This window comes from Rhinolophus hipposideros, assembly GCF_964194185.1.
Source record: "Rhinolophus hipposideros genome assembly, chromosome: 24".
In the NCBI taxonomy this organism is placed as follows: Eukaryota; Metazoa; Chordata; class Mammalia; order Chiroptera; family Rhinolophidae; genus Rhinolophus; species Rhinolophus hipposideros.
In genome coordinates this window covers 20,837,229-20,858,683 of record NC_138070.1, presented here as the reverse complement: position 1 = coordinate 20,858,683, position 21,455 = coordinate 20,837,229, and the positions used below count along the sequence as shown (strand labels likewise).

Below are 21,455 nucleotides of genomic sequence, written 5' to 3'. Positions count from 1 at the left end.
ATGAATCTGCACGAGATGCAGACACCACAGAGAATGGACAGCTGCACCACTGAGGCACTATTCTGGAACTTCTTTGAAGGACAGAGGTGAGGGAAAATCCTTCTACTAGCAGTATGCATGTGCCTGCTCGTCCGTGGTCTTAGACCAGAGGAGAGGTATACCTCCGTAATAATTCATGGGCTGTGACGAATACTTTAGTTAGATGGTCAGGAACTTGGAAGGAACATGATTGCAAAATTGGTGGCAAATAATTTTGAGGAAGAGGTATGAAAATAGACATCTTGAAGTGGGCACAGATCATGAAGATATTCGGGTCCTATATAAAGACTCCCCAAAGCATGACCTCAGAAGGAAATGATCTCAATTTTCAGGAAGATATGAGGGCCAGTTTTGTGGGTGCTACTCAGCCTCTTTCCCCAGAGACTCAAGTCTTTGCCCTACAGAATCATGAACAAAGTGGCCATGGTGGCAGGGATAGAGATTATTTGTGGGATCATCAATGTGGAGAATCAGCCACTGAGTCATCAGGCTGACCTGCCTATAGCCGTTGCTGAGTGTTCCATGTGCCAACAACAGAAACCACCAATACTGAGTTTCCAAATATGATACCATTCCCTGGGGAATCAGCCATGACAGATTGAGTACCTTAAACCTGCTTCATTATGGAAGGGTCTGCTTTGTTATAACTGAATTAGACATTTGCTATTGATAAATTTTTCCCTCCTTGCCTGCTATGTTTCTTCCAAATCTATTTTTCACAGACTAACAGAATTTCTCACACTGCATTGTCGAATTCCGCATGGAGGCTTCTAGCCAAAGAAGTCATTTCACAACAAATGAAGAGCAGCAATTGGTCCATGCTCGTGGAATTCACTGGTCTTATAATCTTCCCCATCATTCTGACATAGCTGGATTGACAGAATGATGGAGGGACCTTCCAGGACTCAGTGCCAGGGCTGGGTAGGTGGCAACCTCTTTTAGGGCTGAGGCAATGTCCTCCAGGAGGTTGTATGTGCTCTAAGTCAGCATGTAATATACAACCTGACTTCTCCGATAGGCAGGATTCATGAAACTAGGAATCAATGGTGGAAATGGGCAAGGAACCACTCACTACTATTCCTCGGGAGGCACCATCAAAATTTTTCTTTATACATATTAAATTATAGTTGACATTCAATATTGTTCAGCTTCAGCTTGGCGTATGGAGTACAGCACAGGGAATAGAATCAGTGGCATTGTAACAGCTGTATATGATGTCAGAGGAATAGCATATTGGGGGAGGGAGGTATCACTTTGTGAGGGGTGTAAATGTCTAACTATTACATTGTTTTGTGAACCTGATACTAATTAAAAAAAAACCATGCAACGATCACAGAAAATCTTTTTTCCCCTTATACCTGAAACTTTACACACTGGATTTTTTTGTGTGGTTAACATTAAGTTTATGTAAAAGAAAGTTTCATATACACAGTTGGTCCTTTTTCTTCTCCATGCATCTTATCTCCATTCCTTTTTGCAAATTCAGACCTTTATCCTCTCGCCTTTTATGTTTTTATTGTCAGGAATTACCCCTTTTTATGTTGTGAGTTCATTTCCGAGTTTCAGTATCTATTGTCTACTCCTTCTCTTTTTCTTTTTTATGTTTTTACCTCCTTTAACCTTTATGTTATGTTTAAGTGTATAGTGCTCTATTCTGAATAAATTTGCAATTTCCTGCTTCTATCTGTCAGTCATCTTACTGATAGTTTTGTATTCTTTTGTCTTTTTGTTTCAGGTAAAATAACCTCCTTCAGTACTGCCTGCAATGCAAGCCTTGTGGTGGAAAATTTCCTCAGCTTCTCTATGTCTGGAAAGGTCTTTATTTCTCCTTCAGATCTAAAGGGTAACTAAGGTGGGTATATTATTCTTAGCTAGTAATTTCTCTTTTTCAATAGTTTGAATATTTGATTCCATTCCTTCCTAACTGGTAGAGTTTCTGCTGAAAAAATCTGATGATAATCTAATGGGCTAGCCTTTGTATGTTACCATCTTCTTTTCCTTGGCTGCCTTGAGAATTCTTCCTTTGTCGTTAATTTTCGATGGCTTCAATACAATGTGCCTTGGAGAAGGCCTTTTTGGATTGACATAATTAGGTGTTCTGTTTGCTTTTTGGATTCAAGGATACAGTTCTTTCCATAGGTTTGGGAAATTCTTGTTGACTATTTGTTTGAATAAGATCTCTGTTCCCTTCCTCTTCTCCTCTCCTGGTATACCCATTATTTTGATATTGCTCTTTCTGACGGAGTCAGATAGTTCTTGCCGTGTTCTTTCATTTCTTTTAACTCTGAAGTCTCTCTTTTCTTCCATCTGCATCATTTCCAGATTTCTATCTTCGATATTACTAATTCTTTCCTCCATCTTGTCAGCTCTATTTCCTAAGCTCACTATTTCATTCTTTTTCTATTTTATTGAGTTCTTCAGCTCCAGGATTTCTTTTCTTTTCTTTTTTTTCAGTTTCAGTCTCTTTGGTAAAGTTTGTTGATTTTATTGCTGATTTTATTTTATTGTTTACTGATTTTATTTCTGAGTTCATGAAACTTCCTGTCTGAGTTTTCTTGCACCTCGTTGAGTTTTTTTCAGAACTGTCATCTTGAATTTTCAGTCATTTAAATTACATACATCCATGTTTCTAAATTTATTTCCTGTAGCTTTTTCATTTTCTTTCTTAATGCCTTGTTGCCTTGGTCATTGGTGGTATTTGATGGGTGACTTCTCTGCTTGGGCACTTAGGGAGTGAACTCTGATGCAGGTTGATAAGAGAGGTTTTGTTTGCCAGTTGGTGGCTCTGGAGCACATGTTTATTTTTCTTGCACTGCCCCCACTTCTGGGATCTCTGCTGCGTGGTGGGAAATGCTTTGTATTCCCTGGGGATGTGGGAGTCTCATCTGACCAGGTTACCTTCATTTCAGGACACCACCCCTGTGGAAAAATGTGGTGGGTGATGGGGTTCCAAGCCCCTGAAATCCCAGTGCTGCCCCTGCAGCCAGAGGCAGTGCTGCATTGTCTGAGTTGTCCTAGGTGCTTCTGCTGGAATTAGCTACAATGTGTGGGGGCAGGGTGGGCTGGAAGGGGCCACTGATGTGTTTGTGGCTTTGTTCTTCTCCCAGTAATGTCAACTGCCGGACCTCAGCTACTTCACCTGTCCATCTCTACCCCTGTCATTGAGATTAGCCAATGTGCGTCGTTTGCTCAAGTACTGCCTCTTCAGTTCTCAGGGCTGTAGATATTCACTTTGTAACCCAAAACTCACTGCTGCAGTTTCTTCTGGAGCCCTTGCTAGTTCTAGGAGGGTTGAGGGAGGCAGCCAGTCCCCATGGCTTGGTTTTCTGCCTGGCAATGGCAGCTGCTAAAGCACAGCTGTCACACTTCTGTATTCTGTCTCTGACCTGATTGCTTTGTTCAGCTGTATTATTTGCTGATCACTCAGGCAGGAATGCTCAGGGGAGCAGAGACTGCCTCTGCAGCCTGATTCCTCCCCTCTCCTGAGACCCACAGTGCACTCTGGGTTGTGTCTGCGGCACCTGTCTCTGCTCTTCTCCTTTCTCTTCTCCACTCTTGGCCTCCATTCGCCCACTTTCTGATGTTTCGATGCACAGATCTCTCAGACATGTTTGTTTTGCATATATATATATATATATATATATATATATATATATATATACATATATATATACACATATATGATTTTTCTTTTGAACACTTGACTACATGTTATAGACATTAACAAATGAAAATATTTCTATATTTATCCTTGTATTTACCATCTCTGATGCTTTGTATTTCTTTGTGTAGATTCACATTTCTGTGTATCATCATTTCCTCCTATCTGAATGGTGTCCTTTACTATTACATATAAAGATCTGCTGGTGATCAATTCTGTGAGATGTAGCAGCCTGACAAAGTTTCACATTGCTTTCATTTTTGACCGATCTTTTCACTAGGTGAAAAATTCCAGGTTGACAGGTTTTAGTACTTTAAAGGTGTTGTTCCATTATTTACTTGTTTGCATTGCTTTAATGAGAACACTGATGCACCATGTTCGTCACTCTATATGCAATGTGTCTTTTTCCTCTGGCTCCTTTTAAGAGTGTCTCTTCATCACTGGTTTGTAGCAATTCCATGGTTATATGTTTTGGTGCTGCTTCCGTTTTTCCTGAGCCTGAGCTTTGTTGAGTTCTTAGATTTGTTGAGTTTCAATATTTCTTGGGAAAATATTGGCTATTATTTCTTCAAATATTTTTTCTGTTTACTACCCTTCCTCTTCTGGTCTGCTTCAGGGAACCAACTTACACACTATTTAGGCTGTGTGAAGGTGTCCTACACTCACTGAAGCTTACTGATTTATTCAGTCTTTTTCTTTCTGTGCTGTATTTTAAATAGTTTCAATTACCATGTCCTCAAATTCACTAATCTCTGTTTTGCAGCATATAATCTGAAGACAATTTTTTCCAGGTTTTTTTGTTTGTTTGTTTTGTTTTTTATCTCAGACCAGGTACTTCCTCTTCATAAATTCAATTTGGCATTTTTAGAACATATTCCCTATCTGTTCCTAACATGTTCAATCTTTCCTCTACCCACAATAAAAAATTAAATATGATTGTTCATGTAGCCTCAGTTGGTACAGCCTCTGTAGAGCTACCTGAAGGCTGGGAGGAGGGGGCAACCTGGGAATCTCCTATCTGGGGACCTGGGCCATACCTGCTCATGGCTTTGTCTACAATCCTCCTGTGGCTGGAGGAGTGTGTGACACAGATGGGGAAGGAGGGTTTGTGTCTCACTTCCCCATCTGCCTGTGTCACTGTGAGCGTTACCACTGCTGTCTGCTGACTGACAGTAATAGTCAGCCTCGTCCTCAGCCCGGGCCCCGCTGATGGTCAGGGTGGACATGCCGTTTGAGTATGAGCTAGAGAATCGGTCAGGGATCCCTGAGGGCCGCTTATTGTTACCATAGATGACCAGCACAGGGGCCTGGCCAGGCTTCTGCTGGTACCAGTTAGCATAATAGCTTCTTAGGATCTCTCCTTGGCAGGTGATCCTGGCCGTCTGTCCCAAGGACACAGACGCTGCTGCTGGCTGAGTCAGCTCAGATGAGACCACAGAACCTGTATGAGAGGAAAGAGGAGGTGAAGGTAAGGGTAAAGGTCTCCTTCCCAGAGAGTGCACACCCTACTGCATCGCCTGTGTTGAGCTGAAAATCAGCTCCAGGCTGCTCCCTGGTTTCCTTGGGGGCTGAGCCCTGTGGGGCAGCACCTGTGCAGAGAGTGAGGAGGGGCAGCAGGAGAGGGGTCCAGGCCATGGTGAAGACACCCCAAGCTCTGCCTATGAGCTTTCAGCTGGGGATGTGGTCTCCAGGCTTCTCTTATCCTCTGTAAGGAGGGGACCTCATGCAAATCTACTTCCTTCCTTCTTGTGGCCTTGTTGGATATCTCCTTGCTGAGCAGAAAAGGAGGCTTTGCAATCGGCTCTATTCGCAAGACCTGTACCAGGTTCTCCAGAACTCTCTGGTCTTCAGAGAGAAAGTGCTGACCCCTGAGCCAGCACCTGCACACTCACTTCAGCCTGAGCCTGAGCCTTGGGCCTCCTCTCTGGGATGGGGGAGACCTCTCATTCCTTCTCTCTAGTGATAAGATCATCCATGGGCATGGGGGGAAGAGCTTGTAAGAACAATGGTCATGCATGTGTGTACAAGACCAGATCCCATTATCACAAACAGTGAAATTGTACATGACCCTCACAGGTAATCATTTTTTATGTTTGTTCTTTTTTTAAATAGGAAAATTTGGGGGATCTAAGAGTCTGGCAAAACATCTTGACGACCTCAGATCCTTGATTCAAAAAAGGAAAGAACGATGTATTGGACCACATCAAAATTGATGTTTTGCTTTGCAAAACTGTCTAAAGAGAATAAGAAAACAACTAACAGGGAGAAAATATTTTCAAAGAAATATCCAATTAACAACTAGCATATAGAATGTAAAAAGAACATGCAAAACTAAAAAGAAAAAGAAAACAAATCTAATAAACTACATTTAGAAAATGGGCAATGGGCAAGAGCACACATATCATGGAAGAAGATACAGAAATGGCAAAAACCACATGGAGATATGTTCACCAGTATCCATTAGGAAAATGCAAATGAAAACCACAGTGAAATAAGTCAGATGGAGAAGGTCAAATACCATCTGACCTCACTTATATGTGGAATCTAAAGATAGAATAAATGAGCAAAGTATTGAGAAGCAGTCTCAGATATAGAGAAAAAACTGAGGGTTGCTAGATGGGAGAGGGGGTGGGGATGAGGGAGAAGGTGAGGGGATCAGAAAGCACAAATTGGTAACCACAATATTGCCATGGGGATACAATAGACATTTTGGGGAATATAATCAATAATGTTGTAAAGATTTTGGAGATTATCAGGTGGGCACTTGTCTTATTAGGGAGACAACTTCATGGATGGTGTAGATGCCTGACCACTGTGCTGTACACCTGAAGCTGAAGCTAAATAATACTGATGTCAATTATAATTAAATATATGTAGAGTCACAGGATGTGGAGTACAGCATAAGGAATAGAGTCAATGGAATTGTAACAGCAATGTACGATATCAGAGGGGTAAATGATTGGGGAAGGAGGGTTATCACTTTGTGAGGGGTGTAAATGTCTAACTATTGCATTGTTTTGTACACCTGAAACTAATAAAAATAATAGAATAAAATTAATACCTTAACTACAAAACAAAACACAGTGAGGTATCACCACATACCTATCAGAATGGCTAAAGTAAAACAGTGACAACCCCCAGTGCTGGCAAGGATGTGGAGAAATGGGATCATTCATGCATGGCTCATGGGAATGTGAAATGGTCTAGACACTCTGCAAGAAGTTTGGCAGCTTCCTCCAAAACTAAACCTGTGATTAGCATAAGACCCAGAAAATGTGCTTTGGGCGTTTATTTCAGAAAGTTAAAAGTTTTACCCTTGTGCATGATGTCCCAAAGTGAGAACAATCCAGATTCCCCTCCATGATGGACGGGTAAAAAGACTTTGGTCCACCCAGACCGTGGATACTACTCAGCAGTGAAAAGGAAGGAGCGCTTAATGCAACAGGATTATGAGGACTCTATAGGGGATTGTACTGAGTGAAAAAAATGTCAACCCTAAAAGGCTAAATATGGTAAAAGGGTACTTTTCTTTCTATATATCATTTCTGTAAAGACAAATTGTAGAAATAGAGAATTAATCAGTGGTGCCAGGGATTAGAGGAGGGAAGGGCACTTCAGAGGGAGGAGGTGGGTGCTGTTACCGAAGGACAGCACGAGGGACCCTGTGGTGACGGAAGTGCTGTGTGTCTTGACTGCTGTGGTGGACCCTACACGTGGGATAAAATCACATCGAACTAACTACACACACACGCATACACACACACACACACACACACACACACACTACATGATGAGAGAAAGAGTTAATGAAAAAGGAACAAAGAGCATAAGACAGAAATACACGAAAAGTTAAGTAGAACAGTAATAATGGAAAAGTCCAGTCACCTCCAGGGAGAGAGAGAAAGAGAGAGAAGCCGAGGGAGCCTGAGGGGAAAGGACGCCTCCTCAGCGCACTCTCATCCGGCCCCGCCTCCCCGTCCACTGTCAGCCACATCAGCTCCACCTGTCCCCATGTGCATGTCCTGTGACCTGTTAAAGCTACTCCTTTGGGTTAATTGTCAAGAGCTCATTGGCCCAAAAGATTCCCCAAATGATACAAAGGAACTGAATGATGTTTCTTCTGGAAACAAAGGCCACAGGCCACACAAGCATTTCTTCCGATTTTTATTTTTTATCATAACAACTATATTGAGTATAACTGGTAGCATACAAGGACGTTTGATGTGAAATTGTACTTTCTGGTCCCAGAGTCACCTGACAATCTCTGAAGCCAAAGCCATAGGTAAGAAACCGACAACAAAAGGGACACTTCTTTACACTATTCATTTGTCACTGACACGTGATAGAAGCTGACAGTGCTCTCACTGAGACCCAGACGCTTTTGTAACCCTGACCTCTCCTTTGTGGTGTCTCAGGGAGGCTGAGACACACCATAGGATGACGGGATTAACAAGGAAAAGAGCCGAAGGTCTCAGAGTCCTGCCGAGGGACACAGAGCAGCACACCCTGTGCCCTGGGTGAGCAAAGGGGATAGAGGTAGGTTTTGGCATCACTTCCCCTTTTTCTGTACCACTGTGGTATACCGGGTTTGGCCATCAATTGTATGCTGTGTACCACAGTAATACTCCGCCTCGTCCTCAGACTGGAGGCTGGAGATGGTTAAGTAGCGGTCAGCCCCAGAGCTGGAGCCTGAGAAGCGATCGGGGATCCTGTCCCCCTTGTTGTGGCTTCCGTCACTGTTAACTTTCATCACATACCGAGGGACCTTCCCTGGGGCTTGTTGATACCAGTGAATGTAGAAGTTGCTGTGCTCACTGCTCAGGGTGCAGGTGAGCTTGGCCGAGGCTCCCAGGGAGGCAGATGCAGATGGGGGCTGGGTCAGCACAACTAAACCACAGTAGCCTGGGAAGGGAAGGACACAAAATTGATACCAAATGTGCCAGAGTCAAGCAGATGTCCCTCAGGTCTGTACTTGGGAAGGGGGACCCTTGCTACCCTGGGAACACTGACCTGTGGAGAAAACCAAAGGCAGGAGGTAGAAGGAAACCCAGGCCATGGTGGGGAGGGTCTTCCAGGAGCTCTGCCCTGAGGATGCCCAGCTGGGACTGGCCTCTCCAAGCTCCTGTCTTATCCTCTCTTCTTGCAGCTCAGGAAGGGAGGAGCATGAATGCAAATCTGTTCTCCAGTCCCCAGTGTGTCTGTCTCAGCTCCTGTCTGAGCCCTGAGCCTAAGGGCCTCGTGTTAGTAATTTCCTGAAGGGCCAGGTGTGGGTTTCAGAGTGGGGAGATGATTCCACCCAACTGAAGTGCCTTCAAAGAGCATCAGTCATGCCCTTTGCACTTGGGCACAGCCCAGGGGAATTGAACTTATTTGGGTCCCCAGAGCACACCTCCACAGTGCCCCCTGCTGCCCCAGGATGAATGCCATCTTACAAATGTAGCTGGTTCAATAGGATGACTATTTTGAAGCCCTGAGGTCACACCTTTGGTGAGTATTTTACCGGCACCCCCTCAACCCGCTATCATAATACCCAATTTCATCCCTCTGCTGAAGGCACAGCCTCTCCTCCAGTCCAATGAGGAGGAAGCTGTCACTGCCAGCTTAATGATTTTCCCAAAGTCCCTGGACAGTGATGAGTCCAGATTGCAATCCAGGAGTTGACCTCAGGGCCTTACCTTCGGCCCTCTTCCTACTCTGCCCCTCACCACGTCCCATATCCACTTCCTCCCCCTTCCCAGGCTGCTTGATGCCTTCCTGTCACAACGCTCACGGAGGATGAAGTGTCTGAATAGCACTCAGGTCCTCATGGTGTTGGAATCTGGATTTCCCAGTGAAACACAAGTGTGTGCACAGAGGTGGGGACACCCCCTCTGCTCCCTCCAAGGCAGACAACACAGGATCATGTGTCAGTGGGAATGGGTATCAGGTGACCGGTTGGGCTCCTCAGGTCAGGCTCGGCTCCTGACCGTTAGATCACGGTCCCTTTTCTCACATGGTCTTGGCCATTGATTTGGACAACAGTCAATATTGGAAGAGAAACCCTTTAATTTTTGAAACATAAATGGCAAAAAAGCATATTTCACCTAATATCCCAGACCACGTTTGGTTTTCAAACCTAGTACCGCTGATGTGATGAAACGATATCATTAACAGAAGCTGGAGACGTTGTTCGTAGAAATGATGCGTGAAGCACTGTGGTGACACCTGTGTAGAGACAGAAGGACCCCACGGCTCACCCCTCAGAGTTTGGTCTAAGGAGACAGTCAATTGAAGATAACAGGAGGTCTCATGCCTGTGACAGGCCCGCTATGTTCTCTGGGGGGCAGGTAACACATGGCTCCTCTCCTCCCTTCGCACCTGATGTTTCCACTCCTCACAAGTCACATCTCACGATCTCCCCATGGGACCCCACTGTCCACTCCTGCGGGCCGGTTCTCACACCTGGGCTCTGGGTCATGACAACAGTGGAGGTAACTTGTCAGTGCCATCGGAGAGAATTGACCTTCATAAACATGATCTGTGCTTGTGACTTGGGCAAATATTCCTCTGTGTGGACAATAGTGGCACGTCATCCAACTCTCTGAGGCAGAGACAGCAGTCATCCCTCGGGTCTGTCCCGAGAGGCACAAGGGAGGGTCTACCTCACAGCGGAGCCAGGTCAATAAAATATTCCTTACGATCCTTCTTCCCTCTAGATCTTTGCACCAAATATAAATTGATGATTTGTTGTGAGGTTCATTGAAATGTTCTTCCCACTGAAAGGGTTACTTGTAACAATGTTTATAAAGGCAATTCACAGGCACTATTGTCATGTATTACATTGACTAATGATAAAATGTGTTTGATAGCTCAGATTCACCTTTAAGATTGTAGTTATTTTAATATCATCTGTTTGATAAATAACTAGTATCGACATATGTTATAAAACTGCCCTTGTTTCTGGGTGGCTTCAATATTCCTGGTTTGGGTGGAAAGAGGAGCAGCCCTTCCTCCCCTGTGAGGCCTTAGTCATGGAACCCTCCATTGCCCTCTGGTGGCTGTGAGTATGTACTGCAAGGACACCTCATTTATCCACTGTTCTGTCTGATATGGTGGCCAGGACCCACAAGCAGCTGGAGAGTATGAAATGTCCTGGGTATTCCTGGCACAGATGTGCTGTACTTCTGAAACACCCACCAGATTGTACAGACTTAGTATGAAATTATGTAAAATATATTAATATTTGTATATCTAATTCATATTGAAATGATATTTTCAATCAATTGAATTAAACAAAATACATTATAAAAACTAAATTTACCTGTTTCTTTTAATCTTAAATGTAGATCCCAAAAGATTTAAATTACCTACATGCTTCGATTTTTTTTTTCTATTGGAAAGAGCTGTACTGCAAAGTAATCATATGTCACTTGCTTTTGAAACAGGAGAGGGTACTTTCTGGCACTTGAAAGAGAGGCCAAGTCTTAGCTTTGAAAATACAATGAGAGGCCACAGGATGGTGGTAAAAACCAGGGACTCTGGGGTCACAGGACCTGGGTCCTACTGCTGGGTTGGCTACTTTCTAGCTCTGATTCAGACAAGGCGCTCATCCTCTGTGCCTCAGCTTCCCCATCTGTGAAATGGGGTGATGGTGAAAATGCTTGTCTTATACTATTTGTGATTAAACACTGTAATAACTATGAAGTGCTGTGAATGGTGCTGATATGCATTAAGCACATATAAATGTTTACTTCTCTTCCTTGTCTAAATATCATTAATTCTCATCTTTATACTTACTATAAGCTAAATCATCAGAATAGTGAAAGGAGGAAATTATTGAAATAGAAAGTTTGGTTTTGGGACATTTGACTTTGCAAAATTTGTCTCTTCATTGCTGGTTTTAAGGAATTTGATTATGATATGTGTTGATGGTTCCTTTATATTTTCTGTGCGTGGGGTTTCTTGAGCTTCTTGGATATGTGGGTTCTGAAGTTTCACAGAACCAGAGTAATTTTAGCCAGTACTTCTTCAAATATTTTTTACCAACTACCCCCAAAACTTTTTGCTTTAAAGCCTGAAATTGCATGTATATTTGGGTTGTTAAAGTTGTCCTATCACACTGATTCTTCTGTTCATTTTTTGTCAAAGTCTTTTCTTTCTCTGTGGTTTCGTTTCTTTCTACAGCAACATGTCATCAATTCACTATTATTTTTTCCACTGCAGTGCTTAATATTCTGTCAATCTCAAGTGGAATTTTAATGTCAGACACTGTACTTTTCTTTTTTAAAAGTTTGACTTGGGTGTTTGTTTGTTTTTTTTAATGGCTTCCTAGTCTGCAGTTAACATAGTCAATCATTCCTTTACATTCACAATAAAGTGGAATATAGTTATAATAACTTATTTTGCTTTCTTGCCAACAAATTCAATCACCTGTGAGATTTCATGGTCAGTTTGCATTGATAGATTTTTTTGATTATTACGGGACATATTTTCCTGCTTCCTTCCAGGAAATTTTGATAGGTTTCAGGCCTGGTGAATATTTCCTTGTTTACTGCATAATGTTTGTATTTCTATACATATTTTTGTCTTCTACATTGCTCTACATTCAGTAAAGTTAATGGAAACTTACTGTTACACTTTCTTAGGTGGGACCAGAGCAGCATTCAGTCTTGTGCTGATTTCCCCACCAGTGAGGCAAAGCTCTTCTGACGAGTCAACCTGGTGCCTTGATTAGGAGCTTTCCCATTATGACTGTGGGTCAAGCAGGACTTCTGATTTGTGTGTGATCTCTGCGCATGCCCTCCAGTGTCTCTGGGTGGTTCCCCTATGGCCTCAGGAAGTTTGCTTCGAGGATGTGGTCATCAGAACTCATGAATAATTGCGGTTCCCTGAAAGCACACTGAGAGAGGGAGAATTGCCTGCACTAGGGTTTTGGGGTGATATTTCTGGAAGTAAATGTGGGAGACAAGATTGGTAACATACAATGTGGTAACAATTGAGGACTCAGCTGGGAGGTCCTGCAAGGTCATCCTGAACTGAGGCAGGGTCCCGGCATCCAGGCCTCAGGTTGTTCTTAGGCCTGGGCCACACTCTCAGAGGGGGCATGACCTTGGGAAAGGCAGTCTCTACAATGACAGCACTTCCCAGTGAGGGCACAGCTGTGAGCTGCCAGGGTCCCCAGCAGGGGTAGGCTGGTGGTTTAATTGTGAGGAGGGGACGGTGGTGGATTCCAAGTGTCCAGTGCACTGGGTGGCTCTGTTCGGAGTCCCAGGCTGCCGTGGATCCCGGGCCTTCATAAGCTCAGATGAGCTGGATGGTTCTAAGGTTTAATCCAGGACAGGACCAACGAGTGTCCCAGTCACCATCAAGTTGATATCCAGGGTTGATTACCACTGGATGTATGTCTCCCTCTTCGTTTCCTTCCACTCACCCCCTCTGTTCCCAACTCACACCCAGGCTCAGACGACACCAGGACAGTGTGGTCCTGCCAGCCCTGAATCCACTCCTGATTCAGCCCCTGCAGAATTCCCTGAGGGCTGAGAAGTGGGGGCAGCTTGGGGATCTAAGATCTGGAGAATTGGGCCAGACCTACTCATGGCTTTGTCACCAGTCGTCCTGGGGCTGTAGGAGAGTGTGACACAGATGGGGAAGTAAGTTTGTGTCTTACTTCCCAATCTGCCTGTGTCACTGTGAGTAATATCATCAGTGAGGCTCGACTGACAGTAATAGTCAGCCTCGTCCTCGGCCCGGGCCCCGCTGATGGTCAGGGTGACCGTCTTCCCTGAGCTGGAGCCAGAGAATCGGTCAGGGATCCCTGAGGGCCGCTCACTGTCCTTATAAATGACCAGCACAGGGGCCTGGCCTGGCTTCTGCTGGTACCAAGAAGTATATCTTTTATCCAGTAAATCTCCAGTGCAGGTGATCCTGGCTGTCTCTCCCAAAGCCACTGACAAAGAAGGCGACTGGCTCAGCTCATAAGAGGCCACAGAGCCTGTAGGAGAGGAGACAAGAGGGCGTTTGAGGATAAAGACCCATTCCGAGTAGATTCCACCCTGAAGCTGTGCCTGGACTGAGCCCAGGGTCTGGGGCACATCCAGCTCAGTGTCCTATGGGTGCTAAGCTTATGGGCAGGGCCTTGGGGTCGGTACCTGTGCAGAGAGTGAGGAGGGGGAACAGGAGAAGAGTCCAGGCCATGGTGGAGATGCCACAGGTTCTGCCTCCTTGCCCACAGATGGAGAACTGGTCTCTGGGCTGCTCTTATTCTCAAGAAACAGTTCCGGGGGGAGGGGAGGACCTTCATGCAAATTTACTTCCTTCCTTTTGTGGCTAGTTGAGTGTCTCCCACTGAGCAGAGAATAGCTGGGCTTCTGGAGTATTTAAATTTAGGCCCTCATTCCAGGCTTATACCCAGGTTCCCCAGAGCTCTCTGTGGGGTTGAGAGAGACTCCTGACCCAGCATCTGCATACTCACCTCAGGCTGAGCCCGGGGCCTAATCCATAGGCTTGGGGAGACCCCCCCCACAGTCATCCTGCCTAGTTATGAGGTCATTCATAGGGGTAGTGGTGGGGAGTGCTTGTAGGGACAGTGGTCATGCTGGTGTGCCAGAGACCAGAGGCCAGATTCCATGATCAGACACAGTGAGACTGGTGATGGAACTTTCAGGTAAGGTTTTTTTCTCTTCTTTCTTTTTGTTATGTTAGAAAAAAACAAAGAAATGTGAGATTTTTGGGGAGCTAGAGTTAGGCAAAAAATCTGGATGACACCAGATACATGATTCATAAAAAGAAAGGTTAATATATCAAAATTATTATTTTGTTTTGCAAAACTGTCTAAAGAGGATAAAAACCAAATAACAGATAGAAAATATTTGCAAACTAAATATCCAGTGAACAAATATTGTATAGAGCATAAAAAGAACGCTCTGCTAAGCGAAATACGTCAGACAGAAAAAGCCGAGAATCATATGATTTCACTGATATGTGGTTTATAAACCAAAAACAACAAAAGAACAAGACAAACAAATGAGAAACAAAAACTCATAGACACAGACAATAGTTTAGTGGTTACCAGAGGGTAAGGGGTCGGGGGGTGTAGATGAGGGTAAAGGGGATCAAATATATGGTGATGGAAGGAGAACTAACTCTGGGTGTTGAACACACAGTGGGATTTATAGATGATGTAATACAGAATTGTACACCTGAAATCTATGTAACTTTACTAACAATTGTCACCCCAAAAAACTTTAATTAAAAAAAAGAACTCTGTAAACAGTAAAAGGAAAACAAAAGTAATACATTGAGAATATGGTCAAGGGTCAAGATATGTCATAAAAGAGGATAGAGAGAGGGCAACAAGCTCATGGAAAGATGTTTGTCATAGCCATTAGGGAAATGCAAATTAAAATAACAAAGAGATATTTCCATGCACCTATCAGAATGGCTAAAGTAAAAAAAAGTGACAACCCCCAATGCTGGCAAAGCTGTGAAGAAATGGGACCACTCATCCCCTGATGGGAATGTGAAATGGTGCAGACACTCTGGAAGGAGTTTGGCAGCTTCTCAAAAACCTAAACTTGCAATTAGCACACAACTCAGCAATTGTGCTCTTGAGCATTTATTTCAGAGAAGAGACAACTTATGTTTCAGAGAAACTATACACAAGTGTCCATGGCACCTTTGTGCATGATGTCCCAAAGTGAGAACAATCCAGATGCCCCTCCATGGTGGATGATCAGACTTTTGTCCACTCAGACCATGGCTACTACTCAGCAATGAACAGGAGGGAACTCTTCGTGCAACAAAAAGTTTGAGAAATCTACCCGGAATTAGGTGAAGTGAAAAGCGACAATCCCAAAAGCTATATAGCACACGGTTCTATTTTTTATTTCAATAGATCTATTCTAAAAAGACAAAATTGTAGAACTGGAGAATAAATTAGTGGTGCCAAGGGTTAGTTAGGTGCAGGGGACAAAACCTCAGAGGGAGGAGGTGGGTGCTGTTCCCGAAGGACAGCACGAGGGACCCTGTGGTGATGGAAGTGCTGTGTGTCTTGACTGCTGTGGTGGACCCTACACGGGGGATAAAATCACATCGAACTAACTACACACACACAGTATATGAAGAGGAAAAAATTAAGGAGTTGATGAAAAAGGAGTAAAAAGCATAAAACAGAGATATACGGAAGAATTAAATAGATCACTAGTAACAGAAAAATCCAGAGTGGGGGAGAGAGAGAGGGAGAGAGACGCACAGCGAGCCTGAGGAGAAAGGCCGCCTCCTTGTCACACTCTCAGCCATATCAGCTCCACCTCGCCGCATGAGCAGGTCCTGTGACCTGTTTCAGCTGCTTCTTCTGGGGACTCCCAAGGCCACAGGGTACACAGAGCATTCATTTTTCTTTTTTTCAACACCTATATTGAGTAAAATTGATATCACACTAAAACTTTTTCTTTCCATTTTCACTTTTTGGTCTCAGAATCACCTGGCATCTATGAAGCCAAAACCACAGAGATGGAACACACAATGAAAGAGATACTTCACACTGCTCATTAGTCACTGTCACAGGACAGAGGTGACAGTGGTCTCTTAGTGAGACCCTGACCCTCTTGTAACCTTGACCATAAGAAATGGCCTCTCATGGACTCTTTGCCCCTCTCTGACCTGGGATGTGTGGTGGCAGCTCCCTCACTGGCTGGTCACCATCTAAGCACAGCAGGGGAAGATGATCTGTGTCTGCTCCCTTTCCACTCACTGTCATCACTTTTACAGAATGTCCCTCCATCTGTCTATCCGAGGCCACTGCTGACTAACGTCCATGTTATTAGCACCACAGGCCCTGGTGGACATGTATAAGGTGGGGTCCACACTGGGGTTTGGATTTAATTCTCTACCAATTCTCTTTCTAGCAGTGTCAGTGCTGGAGGAGACTTCTCGCTAGTGGGACCTGCAGGAGACTTATTTGGGACAACTTCACTGCAATCCTTGTAGAGAACAACTCTTTACTGGAGTGAGGAGGATGGAGACAGCCGTGTGTCCCTGTGACTCCAGCCAGCCTCAGTGACAGAGGTCACTGAAGGGCTGAGCCCTGAGTCCACGTCTCAGTCTGTTCCCTTGCACCCTCTCCACTCTCTCCCCGGATACTAGCCTCTCCTGCCCTCCTGTCCCCTTGGGAGTCACTCAGACCATGGGCAGCTCCTGGACTTTCATCTCAGAATCAGTCACGGGGGATGAACCTTCAAATCCCCGTCGACCCTGCTCAGTTCAGTGTCCTCCAATCAGCGTTATTATGGATAACATGGCTCGGCCATATTGACTCAAAGAGGTGAGTGTGTGCTTTTTTTCCTGAAAAGCTACAGAGAAAATCAACACATCCAATAAACTTGCTCTTCACAAATGTATTTGAGGCGGATCCCCCACAAGGCTGAGACTGAGGCGTGGGGGAAGCGATGTATTTTCCCCCTCAGTGTCCTCCATCCCCCATGCCCTGCCACTGTCCCAGTGGACTTGGTCCTGACCTGTCTTTAGAAACGTCCTGTGGGCAGATGTGAAGCCGTCCCGTCACCACAAGCTGAGAATCCCTCACAGCTGGAGAAGCCCAGGCCGTGCTCCATGGCGGTCCTGCTGCAGACCTCCTAACAAGCCCCGCTTTCCTACAGGACCCAGCTCTGCCCACACCACAGGATCAAGGCTCTCCATCCTGCCTCCTCTGAGGACCTCCCTTGGAACCTCAGTCCTACGTCACTCGTGGGGCACCTGATCAAGACACTCGTTGCAATGACTCTCCGGAGCCCTGAGATCATCTTTCCTCCATGAGCACAACCCCATGATGGGAGGCACACAGCCTGGTGGCTGCTGGAGATGTGGTCATTTCAGCCCAGTTACACTCTCAAGACCACATTCCTGCCTTGGCTGGTCTGGTCTCTCCCAGCGTTGTCCCCAAAGGCCTGAGTTAGAGGAAACAGAATGTTTGTTGTCAAAATGGCCTAAATTACAACCCATGTCTGCTTCTCCCTAGTGCTGTCTCACAGAGGAGCTGCAGGATGATGGGAGAAAATGAAATCTCAGCACCTGGGGGACAGACAGAGAGCAGCTCACCCTGCGTCCCTGTGGGGAAGAGGAGACGGAGGGAGGGAGGTTTTTGTCTCACTTCCCCTTTGTCTGTGTCACTGTGGCTTACCCGTACTGGCCATCAATACTATAGTCTGCTCCACAGTAATACTCAGCCTCGTCTTCAGACTGGAGGTTGGAGATGGTTAAGTAGCGGTCAGCCCCAGAGCTGGAGCCTGAGAAGCGATCGGGGATCCCATCGGCCTTGCTGTGGCTTCCATCACTCTTAACCACCATCACATACCGAGGGGCTTTCCCTGGCTGCTGCTGAAACCATGCAATGGTGTAGGTTCTGTGCTCACTGCTCAGAGTGCAGGTGAGCTTGGCCGAGGCTCCCAGGGAGGCAGACGCAGATGGGGGCTGGGTCAGCACAGGCAGAGCACAGAGACCTGGAAACGTAAAATACAATAGAGATACTGAACGCACCCTGACTGGACAGATTCCCCTCAGGACTGTGCTTGGAGGGAAATATTGGGGAGCAGGACCCCTGAGTGCCCTGGGACGCTCTGACCTGTGGAGAAAACCAGGGACAGGAGGTAGAAGGAAACCCAGGCCATGGTGGGGAGGGTCTTCCAGGAGCTCTGCCCTGAGGCTGCCCAGCTGGGACTGGCCTCTCCAAGCTCCTGTCTTATTCTCTCTTCTTGCAGCTCAGGAAGGGAGGAGCATGAATGCAAATCTATTTTCTCTTCCCCAAGTGTCTGTTTGAGCTCTTATCTGAGCCCTGAGCCAAGGGTCTCCTGCTGATAATTTCCTGAGGTCAGAAGAAGGGCCAGGTGTGGGTTTCAGAGTGGATAGTTGATTGTACCCAATAGAAGTGTCTTCAAAGGAACATCAGTCACGCCCTTTGCACTGAGCTTGGCCCAGGGGAATAGGACTTATTTGGGTCCCCAAACCAGGACCCACAGTGCCCCCTGTTGCCCCCGGGATAGATGTCATCATACATGTATGAGTAGTTCACAGAAAGACTTTTGTCCTTAAAAGTCCTTAATAGATGCAGACCCTTGATAAATTTTTTACCAGCTCCCCCTCACCCGACATCATAATAACCCAACATCATCGTTCTGCTAAAGGCACAGCCTCCTCCTCCAGTCTAATGAGGAGGGAGTTGTCATTCTGAGAAAAATGTTTTCCTCAAAGTCCCTCAGACAGTGATGGTGAGTCAGGATTCCAATCCAGGAGACTGACTCCAGCTTTCCTTTGAGCCCCCTCCCTACTCTGCCCCTCACCATGCCGCATATCCTCCTCCTCCACATGTCCCAGACCTCTTGGGCTTCTCATGTCACAACCCTGTCTTCTATATTCAGGTGCTCTGTCCTTCCTGAGTCTGTTCTGAGGAGTGTCAGATCTTCATGGTATTGGAATTTGCATTACCCAGTGAAACACGGGACTGTCTGTGAACAGAGGTGGGGACATTCAATCTGCTCCCCCCATGGCCAACAACACGGATTACATGTCAGCATGACATTGGGAATCAGGTAACTGGGCTCCTCTCGTCAGGCAAGGGTACTAACAGCTCAGAATTCCTTTTCTAACATGGTCCAGGCTATTGCGTTTGGACAACTGTCAGAATAGGAAGAGAAATCTTATAAATTTTAATAAATATGATTGGCAAGATACATTTTTACCTATATCTCAAACAAATGTATTTATTTTCAAAGCTAGTACAATCGAGGGTGATGTAACCTAGCTGGAGACATTGTATGTAGAAATGACGTGTGAAGCACTGTGGTGATACCTGTGTAGAGACAGAAAGACCCCATGGCTCACCCCTCAGAGTTTGGTCTAAAAGAGACAATTGAAGATAATAGGAGGCCACCTGCCTCCCATTACTATTCCCAGCTAAGCAGGTGACACATGGCTTTCTCTGACCTTCCCACCTGATGTTTCCACTCCACACACTTCACACCTCAGGGTCTCCCCATGGAACCCCACTGTCCACTCCTGCAGGCCAGTTCTCCCACCTGTGCTCTGGGTCATGACAACATGGGAGGTAACCTGTTAGTACCGTCCTGGGAGAACTGACTTTCATAAATACGATCTGTGCTTGTGAATTAGGCCAATATGTGCCTTTGTAGACAATAGTCAGTCTTCCAACTCAATAAAGTATTCCTTACAATCCCCCTTCCCTCTAGATCTCTGCACAAAATATAACTTTATGACTTATGTGAGGTTTACGGAAATAATCTTTCCACTGAAAGGTATTCTTGTACCAATATTTATTTTAAAATTCACACAAACAATTGTCATTTATCACACTGACTAATAATAAAAATGTGTTTGATGGTTCAGAATTATCTTTAAAACTGTCATTGTATTTAATATCTAGTCTTTGATAAGGAAGAAGTATAGTGTGGATGAAAAAAAGGGGTGTTCTACGGAAAGTAACCTCATAGGGTGATCTGGTTATAAATTCCTACCTGGGCAGGTCATGGTGGGTAGTTATGCTCCAGGCATATGACTTCTCTAGTAAAAGGCTTACTTTTGCCTCATGCAGGCCTTGTCCATTATGTTTGTGCATTTAGGTTAACACACCTTTGAAATAAACTGTAACCACCCTCAAGAAAGTACATAATCTTATTAACTATCCTTAATCAATGCCTGCCTTGTTTCTCCCATCTCTGTGTAATCCCTCTTTAATTTCAAATGCATAAAAGAAGCTGCAAAACTGTTATTCTTGGGAGCATTGAGATCTTGCTCCCCAGCATATGTCATCAGTTTGGCTCGAATAATCTCTTATAAATATTCTCTACAGGTTTGGACATTTCTTATGTTGACAGTGGAAGCATGTTATAAGAATTCCCAGGGAGGCCAGATGGCTCAGTTGGTTAGAGCATGGGCCCTGAACGACAGGGTTGGCGGTTTGATTCCCACATGGGCCAGTGAGCTGCGACCTCCACAACTATATTGAAGGACAACTACTTGGAGCTGACGGGCCTTGGGAGAAACACACTGTTCCCCAATATTCTCCAATAAAATTAAAAAAAAAAAAAAAGAATTCCATTATTTCTAGGAGCAACCATTCTTCCCTAGTGAGGCCCCTGCGTGAGGCCTCTGGGTAGTGGGACCCTCCGTTGTCCCCTAATGGCTGAGTATATACTGCAGGGACAGTTTCCTAGAGGAAACCTAATCCATCTATCTTGCTCTGTCCAATATGGTGGCTATAAGCCACATGCAGCTTTTGAGAATGACATGTGGGTCGTCCCAGTAGAGACATGCTGTACTTCTTAAATACACATCAGGTTTGAAAGACAGTATAAAAATAATGTAAACTATATCAATATTATTGTATTTTATTTCTATTAAATAGTATTTTTCAACTAAGTTAAATTATATAATGGAAACTAATCACCTGTTTCATTTAATCTCTTAAATGTGGCTACTGGAAAATTTTTAATTACATATGTGGTTCAAATTTTATTTCTATTGGATAAGACTATACTGCAAAGTCACCATACCATAAGTCACTTGCTTTTGAGAAAGGAGAAAGAACTTTCTGGCACCTTAAGGAGAGGCCAAGTCTTAGCTTTGAAAGCACAATGAGAGACCACAGGATGGTGATGAAGCCCAGGGACCTGGGATCAAAGACCTCGGCTTGCTGCTGGGTCGACCACTTTCTAGTTCTGACCTCAGACAAGATGTTCATCCCTCTGTGCCTCAGCTTCCCCTTCTG

General features: G+C 44.9%; 1 protein-coding gene across 1 annotated transcript in view; it reads right to left on the bottom strand.

Annotated features, from left to right (window-relative positions):
• LOC308492582 (immunoglobulin lambda-1 light chain-like) overlaps nt 1-18,342 on the bottom strand; it is a gene marked incomplete at its 5' end in the record, with an annotated part of 69,229 nt that extends 50,887 nt beyond the window's left edge. The window contains 2 exons of the mRNA XM_081037758.1: nt 17,873-18,174; nt 18,297-18,342. Coding sequence (XP_080893884.1) covers nt 17,873-18,174; nt 18,297-18,342 — 348 coding nt within the window. The remainder of the gene's footprint in view (nt 1-17,872; nt 18,175-18,296) is intronic.
• Between the last annotated feature and the right edge of the window lie 3,113 nt (nt 18,343-21,455).